The sequence below is a fragment of the Drosophila mojavensis genome, unplaced genomic scaffold, assembly GCF_018153725.1.
Source record: "Drosophila mojavensis isolate 15081-1352.22 unplaced genomic scaffold, ASM1815372v1 contig_74, whole genome shotgun sequence".
Classification (NCBI taxonomy): Eukaryota; Metazoa; Arthropoda; class Insecta; order Diptera; family Drosophilidae; genus Drosophila; species Drosophila mojavensis.
The window spans coordinates 26,141,556-26,156,438 of NW_025318899.1; the positions used below are offsets into that span (position 1 = coordinate 26,141,556).

At 36.8% G+C, this 14,883-nt stretch overlaps 1 protein-coding gene across 3 annotated transcripts in view; it reads right to left on the bottom strand.

Moving 5' to 3' along the window:
- LOC6583627 (transcription factor AP-2-epsilon) overlaps positions 1 to 11,656 on the bottom strand; it is a 40,077-nt gene extending 28,421 nt beyond the window's left edge. Inside the window, exons 1-2 of one of the 3 annotated variants that reach the window (XM_015162983.3) lie at positions 11,170 to 11,656; positions 11,054 to 11,101 (exon numbers count right to left, since the gene is read on the bottom strand). In XM_015162983.3, the coding sequence (XP_015018469.1) occupies positions 11,054 to 11,092 (39 nt within the window). In that variant the 5' untranslated portion in view covers positions 11,093 to 11,101; positions 11,170 to 11,656. Of the gene's footprint in view, positions 1 to 11,053 lie in introns of all 3 variants that reach the window. The other 2 variants (XM_044009568.1, XM_044009570.1) reach the window with 2 other exon arrangements.
- Positions 11,657 to 14,883: the final 3,227 nt, after the last annotated feature.

Below are 14,883 nucleotides of genomic sequence, written 5' to 3' on the forward strand. Positions count from 1 at the left end.
CCTTGCGCTGGCCATTGCTGTTTTCGTGGTATATAAGTCTGTATTTTCAGTTGCAGTTGCAGCAGGCGGATGTTTACAGCATATTTCCTACGGCTGTGCTCGTGTGCACCTTTAATCCGCTCTTCTTTATTTTTTTTCCTTTTTCGTTTTTGCAACCCAGCTACAACTCGAGAGAGAAGAGCCAACAGGCTAGCACCGGTCCATTTAAATATGAGGCTGAGAGATAAAAAAACATCTGCAGCTGTGTTTGCTCGTAGTGGATTACTGCTGGTACATATATAGGTTCCAAGTTTCAAGTATCAAAAGATCCACTGTTTCCATATATATTGGAGCTGTGATACTGTCCTAAGAATTAGAATATATAATAATTTAAAAACTAAATAGCTTAGCCCACTATACAATGCATTTTAAAATGTTTTTTTTTTTTTACAGCAACTGACGTATATAACACATATAGAGTTGGCCAATAAGCAAGACACACGTAACTGTTTGCTACTAAGCCGTAGATATCTGGCACCGAATAGCTCTGCTTAGATTGGCATCAGGAGCTAGAGAGATACCTTTGAAAACTTTTCGCTCGATCAGTTAACGTGAATTCTTACACGTTTATATACATATACGAATGCCCGTTGTCCTAATGGCCTTTTTTGTGACGAATGCAAGTTTAGTTTTTCTCTAAGGACTACTAAGTAATTTGAGCATTGCCGCCGGCTAAAATATACATTTGATGTATGATCAGCGCATGCGCTGGGCTGCTGTGTCTACCCGATGGAATAAATGGTGCCGCACATTAACACCACAATGAAACTTTCATACGTGTGAACTTTTAAATAGATTAAGCCATGTGTATGTGCCGAGCTGGTTGATCTATTTTAGAATTATCATGCTAATCATGCTTATAATGCGATCTGAAGAATAGGTACTAATCTTCTGAACAACTTCAAGAGTAGAGATCCTCGCGATTTCCACTTTGCGGTCGTTCCACTACGACCCAGATCTCGTTGTAAAACTTGAATGCCGAATTGCGTGCGGCGCCTCTTTTAGTCGATAAAAGAAATGATTTCTATGTGAGAAAATTATCAATGCGTCGGAGTTGAAGTCCAATCAAATTACCATTATTAAAACGAGCTGCATCGTAACTGCTGCAGTCAACAGTCGACAGTCGACAGTCAGGAGTACCGACGCGACGGTCTCTGCGAGTGCGTCGGTTTTTGGTCGCGAATGAGACGAGAGGGCTTCATGATCATTTGATGATCCCGAAAATTAAAAGCTACTCGTACAAATAACAAAACACAAGCATGCCTGAGCGGTCGTTAAGAAATATAAATTGGACAATGAAATCATTAAAAGGGCAACTAATTCTTAGCGTTCTTTAAATGATCTACTCGGATTTTAGTATCGAAACTTTTATGACAGCACACGATAAGTCTCTCATTCCTTAATACTGATGCAGTCTTCACATTATACGCACTAACATGACCTCTCGAAACGTACATCATATGCATCACAATTTAAACTTAACTTAACCTCTAATCTCTATTAATTCCTGATAATATATATAGCATTTTTTACGCTTTCAAAATATACAAGTTCGTTTCATAATATATTATAAGATTTTGGAAGGAGAAGAATTGTTGAATATATGTATATTCCATTATGCAATTATGAGCAGCTCAAATAAATCATTCACAAGCCACATAGAATCTGAAAACTGCATATCAATCTAGAAGGGACCATTGATCCCACGTCGATCATTTTAATTTCATAAATTATGCACTCAGCAGAGCTTAAAATGATTTATGTATGGATCAATATCATCATTAGAAATTTATGGTGAGGTTTTACACAAAAATAACAGGTTTCTCCGCATGCTGAATATTTTGCAATGCAGAAACTTGACTAAGTTGCAGAAACTTAGCGTTATTAAAACGAATAACCTCCAGAATTTATATCACTTATATGAACAATCATAACCAACATCCTTCATAAACTTGTATACAATTGGACTTCTGACTTTTTACCAAGAGCTTGGAAATAAACATATTAAATAGTTTGTCTGCTTTTATTTCTGTGTAGAGTTATATTTATCTCAGCTGCTGCTTATGTTTTGCATTTGTCACAATAAATGTGTCCTTCGAGTCTTAATAACTGTATTTACATATGAAGGTGCTTTAACAAGCAGTTCAGCCTGTGTTCCCAGCAGTTAAAGAGCAGCTTGAACGATTCTGATTTTGAGCTTATGTAGTAGTATATAAAAAATCCGATTTTACGAAAACAATATACTCGCTAACACTTTTTGCATAGAGTATTACTCCGAATCGCCTGAGGATGCGTTTCTACATCAAGATTGTCGAAGAAGTGCGTAAAAATTGAAATTCAACGGAACCGTAACAGATGCTTAACAGTTGCGTAGTGCTTTTTGCTTGTATTATGTGTGCACATTTATACCCGTTCACGAAGAAAAAGAGTATATTATATCTGTCGGTCTAACGGAAACCATTGCGAAGCTAGATCAACTTTTAATAAAGTGTGAGTACCCTTAAAAAATGTTACGTATATCAATACGTCAACTGGGATTGTCAAATCGAAAACTATGCATATTTGGAAAGTCCCAAGAAAAATATATATATTATATACCATAAAAAATTATGGCTGATATATACATGTTGTTGCACGATGCTATAGAGCATCAATATATATAAATATATATATACCGGGAAATCCGATGCAAGTATTATAAAGCCGGTTACTTCCGACTGCAACATTTTTATCTGTGTGGGAACGCGTTACAATAATTTCATACAATAGACTAGTTTCACCTTACTAAAGTTAGAGATGCCGATGTTACATTTAATTGCCTGCAGTCGTGCTCCCAGCGAATTGAATATATTGTTTATACGAGAAGTTACTGCGATCGCCATGCAGATGAGGTGAGCAGTAATTCAACTCAAATGCGACTCAACTCTTCTAGAGGAAGAGCCGGTTAACTAGTAGACTAGGTATTATATATAAAATAATATTCTGTATTATTAAATTTAATTGTCTCCAGCTGCAATCCATGCAGCTATCCAAAATTCGAACCTTATGGTTTTATTCGATTAAATTAAATTTCGTCTGAAACAATAGCCGTACTCATTTGAATCTACAAATTGTATGAATAAATTTAATAAATAAAATGATAATAGCATTGATGATCAATTACTTTTGTCAAGTTGAAGTCAAATATGGGTTATACGAGCGAAAATCATTATTTGATCTTACAAATCCATTAATGGTCAGCGATCTGAAATTATAATGTAGTCCATCTTCTTTTATATAAGCTGTATGTGTATAAACTAATTTAAATTAACAAAACTTTGACTGCCTTTTCAACTGTCGCTGCTGGATTTGCAGTTTGGCTTGGAATTGAAGTTGGAGTTGGAGTTGGAGTTGAGCGCGTGCCGACCCCCACTGACAAATTTGCTTGGCAGACTAACTCAAACACTGAGTACGCGTGAAACATGATATGCCGCCATTAATATAAATCATTTAATAAGTTCAAGCCGCGACGCCGTTGGTGCGCTGTTGTGCAGTGCATTACGGAGTAAATACTCGGCGTCATAAAATATACACATAAAAGAGAGCGAAGGAATACCTGTTTGGAGATATTTAGGGCTGAGTAAGCCTTATATCATAATTGTTTCGCATTCAACTTCACCACTAGAGAACGTGTAAATACATAAATTAAGCGCTTCGTTAACGTTATTCCTTTCTTCTCTTGAAAGCGATTCGTGTGTTTCAGTCATAAGGCCCAAAATCTGATTTATTGTGTGTAAATTTGAATTCGAATTTCAATTTGAGGTACATTCAGCAATCACACAAAAACAAATTTATACCAAGTATGCATACATATGTTAGTGTACTAGTATACGATTTTTATCTATCATTAATAAGAATAAGCAAGTCTGACTTATTGTTACAAATTCAAAACAAAGCCAACTTAGTTTAAAGAAACATGTATTATTTTTTGAATATTAACAATAATAATAATTTCAAATATATATATATATATATATATATTGCTTATAAAGTTTAACGATTACTGATATTCAATTCGGTCTTTAGAACATACCATGTTGTATTTGCTGACAAAAGACACTCGCACATGTTTATCCACTTCGAAGAGATGTTTTTTTATAAATTTAATTAAAATGACTGCTTTCAGGCCACGTGACCGACCTTCGTAATGTATCCGTTATACTCGTATAGAATTTGGCTATACAAGCCGTGGGCAACTCATGGCCCCTTAATAATGGTTGCTGTTGATGTTGTTTTTGCTTTTGCTCTTGCTCTTGCTGTTGATTTTCCGTTTCGCCCACTCAGGTGTGTGCGCGCCGACCTGCAACCGTAAAGCAACAAAGAAGGAAAAACATATGCGTGCCGCATAGCCGACGCTCGCTGCCACTCGCACTACTTGGCTTTTCACTTTTTAGCATGAAGTGCCCACTAATCACTTCACCCAAAATACGAACCCGGCGCTCACTTATCGCAAGGCCCATGCAAAATGCTGGCAGCAGGACAAATCGTAGGATGCTTAATACTTGCTCGCAATGGGGTTGAAACATTGTGGATAAACTAGGCAAAACATACATTGTTGTATTTTATTCTGTCGAATATTCCATGCTGTGTTGTGCTTTGTAGTGGCCGCAGAGTGTTTCATCACGTCTTCAAGCGCAAAAATAAGGTCACGTGTCGCACGTTGGTACTAAGGGGCATTTTTTTCTTGGTGGAGAAGCTTGATTTTGGTTATATAATACCTACGGCACTCAACTGACAAAGTGCCACATGATCTGCATTCCCTTTTGGCCACTCGCGTGCTCAATATTAACATATCGAATTATTAGCCAACCCGGAAAATAGGATAATGCGGATAAGGATTATGAGCACGAAGCATTAAAGTACAAGCATGACGTATGATATTTCATAATTATCTCTTAAATGTCTTTATGTGTGTAATTGGTATTTAAATACAATATTCATATCAGTATGGTAATTATATCATTTTCTGCTACACGATTATTGCCACGATTCTCTTTACATAGTCATAGACCGTTAATAATACCATCAAGTACAAATGCCACAATCATTCTTCGTTCTAAAATGTAAAGTATTTGGTCGTACTCTGTGCCATGCTGTACTTACTCACTTACAATCTGAAAGAAGTATATGTATTATATAAATTGTCTGGGATATTATTGGCCCAAGTGTTGCTTGGATTAAAGAATCCCTCATTTAAGTTTGACATTCACCATTTTTATGATTTGTATAGACTTTAAATGGTCTTATCATGATTGTATTTTATGAACTGCCAGGTCAAAGTAGTATTTTAAAAGCCCTTCGCTTAAATCGTTCCTGATCTTGTATTTTTTATAATTTTCATTATTTCCTTGCTCTTATTTTAAAATATGTATATTCGTGTATCATTAAATTTATACATACGAACAGACAGAACGACAAACCAAAAGGTGCAAGATCACCACTATTGTTGAATGTGTTAAATACATGATTTATAAGTCAAACCTTGGATTTTAAAAATTAAAGGGAGTTTGTAAACGAAAAATTTCAGCAACAATTTGTGTCATAAATATATGCTCTATTACACTTTCATTTTTCAGACTATTAAGAGATCAAATATTTTCATATTTCCATAACATTTATTATATTTATGAAATTAGTTGATTAAGTGCCAAAATTCAACAATTTTATACGTGTTGGTCGAGGTAACAATCGTAATTTTTAGCTTAGAGTAAGCCGTAGATTAAAATTAAGGTTTACAGGTTTAGTCTTAGCAACCGAAAACACCAATTAACTCAAATATCAAGGGAGAGCACTTAAGGGGCACTTAAATATATTACGAGTGTAATTTATTTTTCTGTTTTAAAAATTTGACGAATTCAAATATGGAAATTACTCAGCTTAAATATCACGTGCTTCACAGCTCTTGACTCACGCGCGGCCACGGGATACTTTTTCTCATATGTCACGTTTCTTAATTATTAATTTTAGTCGAAACAAGTAAGAAAGCTCTAGTCGAGACTGCCCGACTACGAGATCCCCTGAACCCTTGGAGCAATAGATATTTCAATACTTTTTCGCGACTTTCAGCTTACACAAGAAACACGCACACACACACACACACACGCACGTACGCACACACAGGCATACATACACACACACGCATACAGACACAAACGCATACACACATACACACATACACACACACATACACAAACACATACACACACAAGCAACCACGCATAAACACGTATGGGCTGCAGTGTGCGCTTACTATGAAAACTTAATTGTTTATTAACTTTTTTTATGGACGTACGATCTTCATGAAACTTTTAGATTATGATTATAACATGAATATGCATGTAATTGCCAAAGCACAAGTCTCTAGTATTTGAAATACGCTTTTTACAAAAGTGAGGGTGAGGGGGTGAATTTAGAGGTGGGGGGTAAATTTTAACAAAAACCGAAATTGTATAAATTGCATATAAGCATACATTAAAAATTTGGAGACTCTAGCAATAAAGGTGTAGAAGATATAATTTTATAACTGGGTTTCGATAAGGTTTTTTATCGATAAAAAAGATCGAGATGAGTTATCGATTTTTAATGATAAACTTGATATGCGCGCTGTAATTACGGACATTTTAAAACAAATTTGAAGTCTCTAGCTCTTATATCTTCTGAAATCGACGCGTTCATACATACGGACAGACGGACAGACGGACAGACGGACAGACAGACGGACAGGGCCAAATCAACTCAGCTCGTCACCCTGATCAAGAATATATATACTTTGTGGGGTCTGCCACGCCTCCTTCTCCCTGTTACATACATTTCAACAAAACCATTATACCCTGATTTCCCATTGAAAATGGGTTCAGGGTATAATTAACGAAAAGGGGATTTTGAGCATATGACACTCGAATTTAGGTAATAAGGTATGGAAATGCAGGCAGGACGGATCTGAAGGAAAGATTCGGTAAATACATGTCGACCTGACCCTATGCCCTTCAGAATCATTTTAAATATTATCTCATATGGCCATAAATAGTTAAATAAACAAGTAAGAGTGCTCTAGTCGAGACTGCTCGACTAGGAGATAACCTGACCCCTGCAAGCTAGTATTGGAATTTAAATCAAATTAGGCTGAAAACGAAATAAATTCATCGATTGTTCTCTATAAAAAAAGAAATCGGATGAGTTATCGAAAAAAATATGATAAACACGTACTGCGTATGGTATATATGTATATGCATGCCAAAGTCAATCTCCTATAACTTCTGAGATCTAGGGGCTCAAACAGACAGACACGCGAACAGGGCTATATCCACTCTGCGACGAGCTGCTCAAGAATATACATAATTTATGGGTTGTGCGATGATTGTTTCTGCCTATTACATACTTTTCACAAAACCATTATACCCTGATTTCCCATTTTTAATGGGTTCAGGGTATAACAACATTTTGCTGCTAAAGCAAGAAGTAAAGCGTGAAATTTATACTATATATATTATAGTATAAAGTATTTTATACCCATTCATGAAAGGGGTTTTGTGCAATATCCGTCTTGTCCGTCCGTCTGTCCGTATGTGCGTATGTGCGTATAAACGCAGTTTTTTACGACGCTATTGAAGATAGAAATTTAAAATTTGGAGCACATATCTCAGATTTAAAAAGTGTTAAAATTTTTTCGATCCGCCCACTGGAGGTGTAGCAAATCGGAAAATGCATTTTGCTAGAGAACATATAATCTGTATCTCCTAGAGTTTTAAACCTAAACCGCTAAAATTGCACATGATCTCATGTTATGATTCTATGAAGATGGATAAAAATATTATATGTCTACGCCCATTAGGGGCGTGGCAAATCGGACCGGAAGATTTATTTAATTTATTTTTCTGATATATTTTGATATTGATGCTAGAGACCTGTATATACTCGGGCTGACCAGTCAAGACCAAACAGCTATGGCGGATATATGTATGTCCGCCCACAGGGAGCGTGGCAAACAGAAAAAGTTTATATCTGCTTTAGTTTAAGAGCTAGAAGCTTCAAATTTGCTGGCGGGATGTGAATGCAGAGTTGCTAACGCCCGACTGCAACGTTCTTAATTGTTTCTAATTCAGTTATACTTTTTGCTTTATTAATCGCACATCCTTATATTGCCTAATACTGTTGAATTCGATAATTGAATCACTGTTGATCTCTTGGAGCCTTCTTTCAAAAATTATCCATTATTACGTTTTTACGTCCTTAATGATTAAAACATAGACTGTATGCAATGTAATATATACTCACAACGATGTCTACTTACTATTCCAAAGTTTATATTGAGATGTTAAAAAATAATCATTATATAATATTAATATACAGAAGATTGGCATGTAATAAATAAAATAATATTGAGCAAGTCACCTATTATGCGAGTGGTTAAAATTCCCTTAACAAAAACAATAGATGCATGGAATAGCAAGCACATATAGAGCTGACCCTTTGCAAAAGAGCTTTGGTAGCTTATGAAAAAATGATTAAGAAATTGTGGCTTAGCCGACGTTGATGACCCTTTGCATGTGAGTCCAAGACTTGATTTGCGTTACTTAAAGTGTAATCAGCCTCACCGCTTCACAGCGGCTCTGCGGGTTTGTCACCCCCATTAAAGAGTGTTTGATGTATTATGCGCTTCATTTGGTCGACAGGTCTGCGCAAATAAAACTCAGTCCTCGAACCACCGCCAAAGCAAGCAACACACAATGGAATGACTGCTACTGACAGTGCTAGCATCAAAGTCCATTCGCCAACAAATTAAACAAGGCAGCCCAGCTTTTGTCCATGTGCCGAAGCTTAATACTTTACTGTCATTACATTACTATCATTTGTTATATACGTTCTGTATGTGTATAGATATATCATAGAAGGCTTACGTATCTTACTAAACAAGTTTGTAACGAAATTTTAGTTTATTTTAGAATTAGCTCTAACAAGCCATATTAATTGACATATTAATTTATCAACGATCTATCTAGTAACTTGTAACTCTAAAATTATACCAATATAAGACATTAAATATTTAAAAGTTATATAACTTTTGTGGTTAATAGAAATGTTGCGCTCATACGATAGATGGATCGATCTAGATCGATTCTGTTCATTGTGCTGTTTAAGAATATGCCCATTTTCAAATGGTTAAAGGTTTAAAACCCAAGAATATTTATTATATTAATATATATTATAATGTTTACATTTTTACAGTAGCAACTTGATTTTGTTTTATCTTTTTATACCCTCAACACATTTTCGATGGGAAATCAGGGTATAATGTTTTTTTTAAAAGAATCTAACAGGGTGAAGGAGGCGTGGCAGACCCCACAAAGTATATATATTCTTGATCAGGGCACCGAGCTGAGTCGATTTAGCCCTATTCGTCTGTCCGTCCATGAATGTGTTAATCTCATAACACATAAAGCTAGAGAGTTTTTTCGAGCTATTCTTAAAAGATCGACTCCCGATATTTTGTTATCCATTAGTAACCTTATCGAAAATAAGTTATTTATATTATATCTCCTACACCTTTTGAGCTAGAGTTTCCAAATTTCAAATGTAGATTTATATATATTGTATAGAATTTCGATATTTGTTGTAATTCACCCCCACACCTATATACACCCCTCACCCTTAAGTTCCCGTAGTAAGACCACTGCAGCACTGCACTGCAGCTCATCCGTGTTTATGCGTGCATATTTATTGTCTTAGCAGAAAAACGCGAGGAAATGTTGAAATATCATTTCCTCGAAGGATTCAGGGGATCCTGTAGTCAAGCAGTCTCGACTAGAGCTTTCTTACTTTGAAAATGGGAAATCAGGGTATAATGGTTATGTGAAAAGTATGTAACAGGCAGAAGGAATCATCGCAGACCCCATAAAGTATATATATTCTTAATCAGGATGACGAGCTGAGTCGATATAGCCCTGTCCGTCTGTCCGTCTGTCCGTCCGTCCGTATGAGTCCGTCGATATCAGAAGTTATAAGAGCTAGAGTGCTGAAATTTGGTATGCATACTCGTGTGTACCATACGCAGTACAAGTTTATCATATTTCTTCGATAACTCATCCGATAACTTTTTTATCGAGAATAATTGAAAAAATTATTTTGTTTTTTCAGCCTAATTTGAACACTTTTAGACCTAGAGTCTACAGATTTACTATGTATATACAGTTGAAGGATACGAAGATTTTGTATTTTCAGATTTTGGATACCACGCCCCCTTCGCCCCCAATTAAAAACAAAATTTTCAAGTACTAGAGACTTGTGCTTTGGAATGTACACACATTTTCACCATATTATGATTACGCTTTGAACGTTTCATTAAGATTGTATGTCTACAAAAGAAATTATTTAACAAATAAATCTCATAATATTGCCCACACTGCAGCACAGCCCAAGCGCTGTCGCTGCTAGCTGTGTATGCATGTGTGCATAAAAGTAGAATATCAGCTTAGAGGGTATCAGGGTATCTCATAGTCGAGCAGTCTCAACTGGAGCTTTCTTACTTGTTTAATTTACATCACTTAAAATCATAAAATATTCGTTTATCATTTTACCCATTTCACCTCATTTTAAGTAAGATTTTCTATTAATAATCGTTTTTACACATCGTACATTATAGGGGATGATTTTCTCAATTTATTTAACCACTAAACCGAAATAACAATATTACACGGAACTTTATAAGAGAGACGACAGAAAATTGATTTTTTATGGTTAATTTAACCTAGCAAGCATTTGCGCCTGTAATTACATTTGTGAGCACATACTAGAAAGCCAACAATATATTATGGGGAAAATGTGAATTTGCACAAAGTAGTTGTTGGAAAATTAGTATGTTCCCGCAAAAAGGGCTAAGGACTACCTATGACTATGATGTTATCGTTGTCCACAATCTTAATTTCATATTGAATAACAACAAGAAATTATTTTACAGACAATATGCTAATATATTTACCTGCCAGGCGTTGGCATCTAAAGTAGCCAGAAATGACATGTCCAACTCCTACGGAAATTAGAGAAAAGTTGCTAATATAATTTCCCAATTGGCCAACGGTCTGCAGGACGTGTCACCTTCCGTCGAAAATTGCTTGTGAAATCCAGAATGAAATCCTCTGTGAATCTGTGGCCAGCAAATGGTAAATTATGCAAATATCAGTGAATAATGATTCACAAATCACGTTGCCTTTCCCTTTGCCGTTGCCGTTGAGGTTACCGACGCTGCTACCGTTCAGGTTACCGTTACCGTCGGAACTTTTTAATACACTGTTTCAGACAGTTTAATAAATTGCACCGTATTGTTTTTCTCAGTGCCGAATTGAACCGAGATAAACTAGGAAGTTGTAGTACTTGGCTTCAGGGTAGTCAATTTCCGTTTCAAATCCCTACACTTCTGTATAAGGACTTTAATGCACTACTGAGCGACCTCTGAGGTTCTGGATATGGAAGTAAAGCGACGGCACCAACTACTTGTTTGCCGAACTGAATCAACTTCAACTTCCGTATCTCCTTTGTGGTTTTCGACCAAAAGATTTGGCCAGCTTACGTGCTTGATGCTTTTCGCTATGCGACTGCTACCAGGAGTCAGCCTTTGGCTATGTACTACCCGGAGGTGTACTGCATGCAGCTTCTGTTGGTCCGTTTCCATTTCGCCCAAGATAACGCGACTCTTCAAACATACCTCTCCGGTACATATGCTTGCTATGCGTGTTTGTGTAAGTGTGTCGGTGTCGGTGGGGGTGCGGGTGCGTGTGGATGTGGGTGTGCTGTACACGTATATGTATGTACATAGGCATGTATATGCACATATATGACCCATCGCGCATTCACTCACACAGAGAAATTTCTGGGTATATACAGGTACATCTGTATGTGTGATATTCGGTTTTGGGAATGGTGGATTCAATCTTCTGCATGCCAGCATCACCCGAGGAAATAAAGCATATCCTTGGCCAGCTCTTATAGATGCTCTTGGACAATGTGTATCCATGAATATGCAGATAATATGGATGTATATACATATACCAACATTCATGCATACATACTATTTGTTCATATGTATGTAGGCATACATACATATATGTATGTATACCATATATAAATTAATTATGATGACTGTCCTTACATACATACGGATATTACATGCACACATATTTGTAAAGAACACGTCAGAATTCTCAGGTGCTACAAATTACAAATGTATCATGAGACTAGACTAAGTAGTCATAGGTAAATCACGTTCGCTGTATGGTAAATCATATCCAATGTTCCATCAGCAAAATCCCCAATGCCGAGTTTTGCCTCGGCGTCTTTTTTGCCGGAATACATATTGCTGTTGGGGATGCGAACAGCGTTATATACTTTGCACACTCTATGCTCTATAATATGTATATTTACCCACCCTTCCTGCAACCAATCAGCTGTGCTCTCTTTTCACTCTCTTAGTTTGTATTTTTTCTCTTTTTTGGAAAGATTTATTCGATTTATACATATTTGCTTAATTTCTCTTCAAAGTAGAATAGCTATTTTTTGCGCTTTTATTAAATATAATATTGTATGTGTATAACTTTGCAGAAAAGCGTTTATATTTACATACAACAAAAATCCTTTAACTATATAATGAGGAGTGTTTAATAACACGTATTGTGTTGAAATGGGCATGCTAATACCCATGGCAAATCATATCATTTGATCAGAAAATTAAGAAATCACATAAATATGTGAAACTTTATTTATGAAACTGATAAGGTTATCATCACGTCAGACCGTGTAATAGGCAGTCGAGGAGAAGCGAGAGACCTCATCCTTATCCATGCTCAAAGCTATAATGGATTTCCTCCAGATTAAGTGCAACGGTTCAAATGAATCCATTCTATACTACTACCTTAATATGAAAATATTTTTATGTGTGTATGGAAAGACAGAGTATATATGAAGGCTAAGTAATTATTTATCATGAGAAATGACCTGATTTCAAATTGGGTATGCACTTGCGTCAGGCGAGAGCAACGACAACGGCAATCAACGTCATTAAGGGTATGCTAACCCATACAAGAGAGAAGGAAATTGAGAATAGATTAGTATTTAATGAGTTTTTATATTTCTACAAAATCAAACCTAACGATTCGTTCATATTCAATTGCAGTGGCCTTACGGGTACCACCGGAGGCCTCATCAGTGCCTGAAAATGCGTCAGGTTTGAACGCACGTGCGTTCCTGCTAAGGCTGCGGTATAGTCGGGCTCGAAGCCGAAGAAGCATTTAGGCTATGGTATCTGCTGCTATGGTCTGGTATGGTCAGACTGTGTGGAATTTTAAAATTCATATACATATTTATATTTCCACTAATTCATTTTTAATAATTTGTTTGGCTCTGCGGACCGCTCCTCATCACGCCCCCCGCTCTTGTGTGTTAATTATCGTATGCTCGTGGTTAAGAGACAAGCTGGCGGTCAGTCGCAGAGAGAGATAAACGACCTGGGCCCCGCATTCAACAGGAGTAGGTCGCCTTATAATGTGCCTCGCCGAGGTATAGATTTGGGGGTGAGATCAGTGGTTCTAAAACAATTTATTATGCTTTTCTTTCTTATTTATTTATTTATATTTTTGGCCCGCTTAAGTAAGTGATAAGTTAAGGTTACAGATAACTCGATTGCGAACTTTATTGTCTAGTCACATCTAAAGTTATATTTAATATATACAATTTATCTAACCAATTATTTGTATGAAACACTTCAAAATTCGTTGCTACAGCTTTGCATTCGCATAATGCAAAATCAAAATTAAGTCTGTTTGGTGTCTGATATTTAAGGCAAATATGAGCACGAGCTTCTGCCAGAAATATGTGCCACATCTGCAGCATGCTCAACAGAGAGAAGTACTTGCTTTTGCCTCTCCTCTTCTTTACTTCAGAATCGGTTACAGTGTGCTACGAGCGTCGTGATCTCAAAAAGGAGGAGTAGTGCACATAGCGCAAGGGTCCAGAGTCCGGCAGTGGCCTCCAGCAAAAAGTGGGAGTTGCAATAATTGTTTAATTATAGGATTTTGTTCGTTTGACTTTGCATTTTGCTCGCATAACATTTGCTCTTTATTCTTATGTCTTACACCTACACCATTTCGGGTATTTGAACGATGTAAAGCGTTTTATCCCTTGCAATGGCCTAACATATGGCATGCAAATAAATTTACGTACATAGAATCGATCTACTAGCTCAAGAAAAAGGGACGAGCTCTTTAAAGAAGTTCATACAATATTCAATATTCAAAGTAACACGATATAAAATGACGTATCTTGTGCATGTAGCAAAAAATAAAGAGTAAACATAAATCGCCATTGAAGAATATTAAAAGGCTGCCCTGTTCATTTGGGACTTGTTTTGGTTATGTTGCGTTTCGCCGTTCCTCTTCTTCGCATTCGCTGTGTTGTCATCGCACTCGAATCTGCAACCAATTCAGCACACGACAGCAGGGAGCGGGACAGCAACAGGCTACAGGCACCAGGCACCAGGCATCAGGCAACAGGCAATAAGCAACAGAGCGAACATGCTAAGGCTTCACGTAGGGCCTGGCTGTGCCAGCAAGTCAACATAGGCGAAGGAGCTGGAGCAGACTGCTGGTTGGCAATCAGTCGGCAAACGTTACCGAGCTTGACTGCCTAATAAAAATGTATATTTTGTTTTTTGTATATGCTAGGCCGTTGAGGAGCCGTCTATGTGCTATTCCTTCCCATTGGTAGTTCTGGTACGTGGCACGTGTTGTTTCAGCTGAGAAGCATGTACTCATTTGTGCA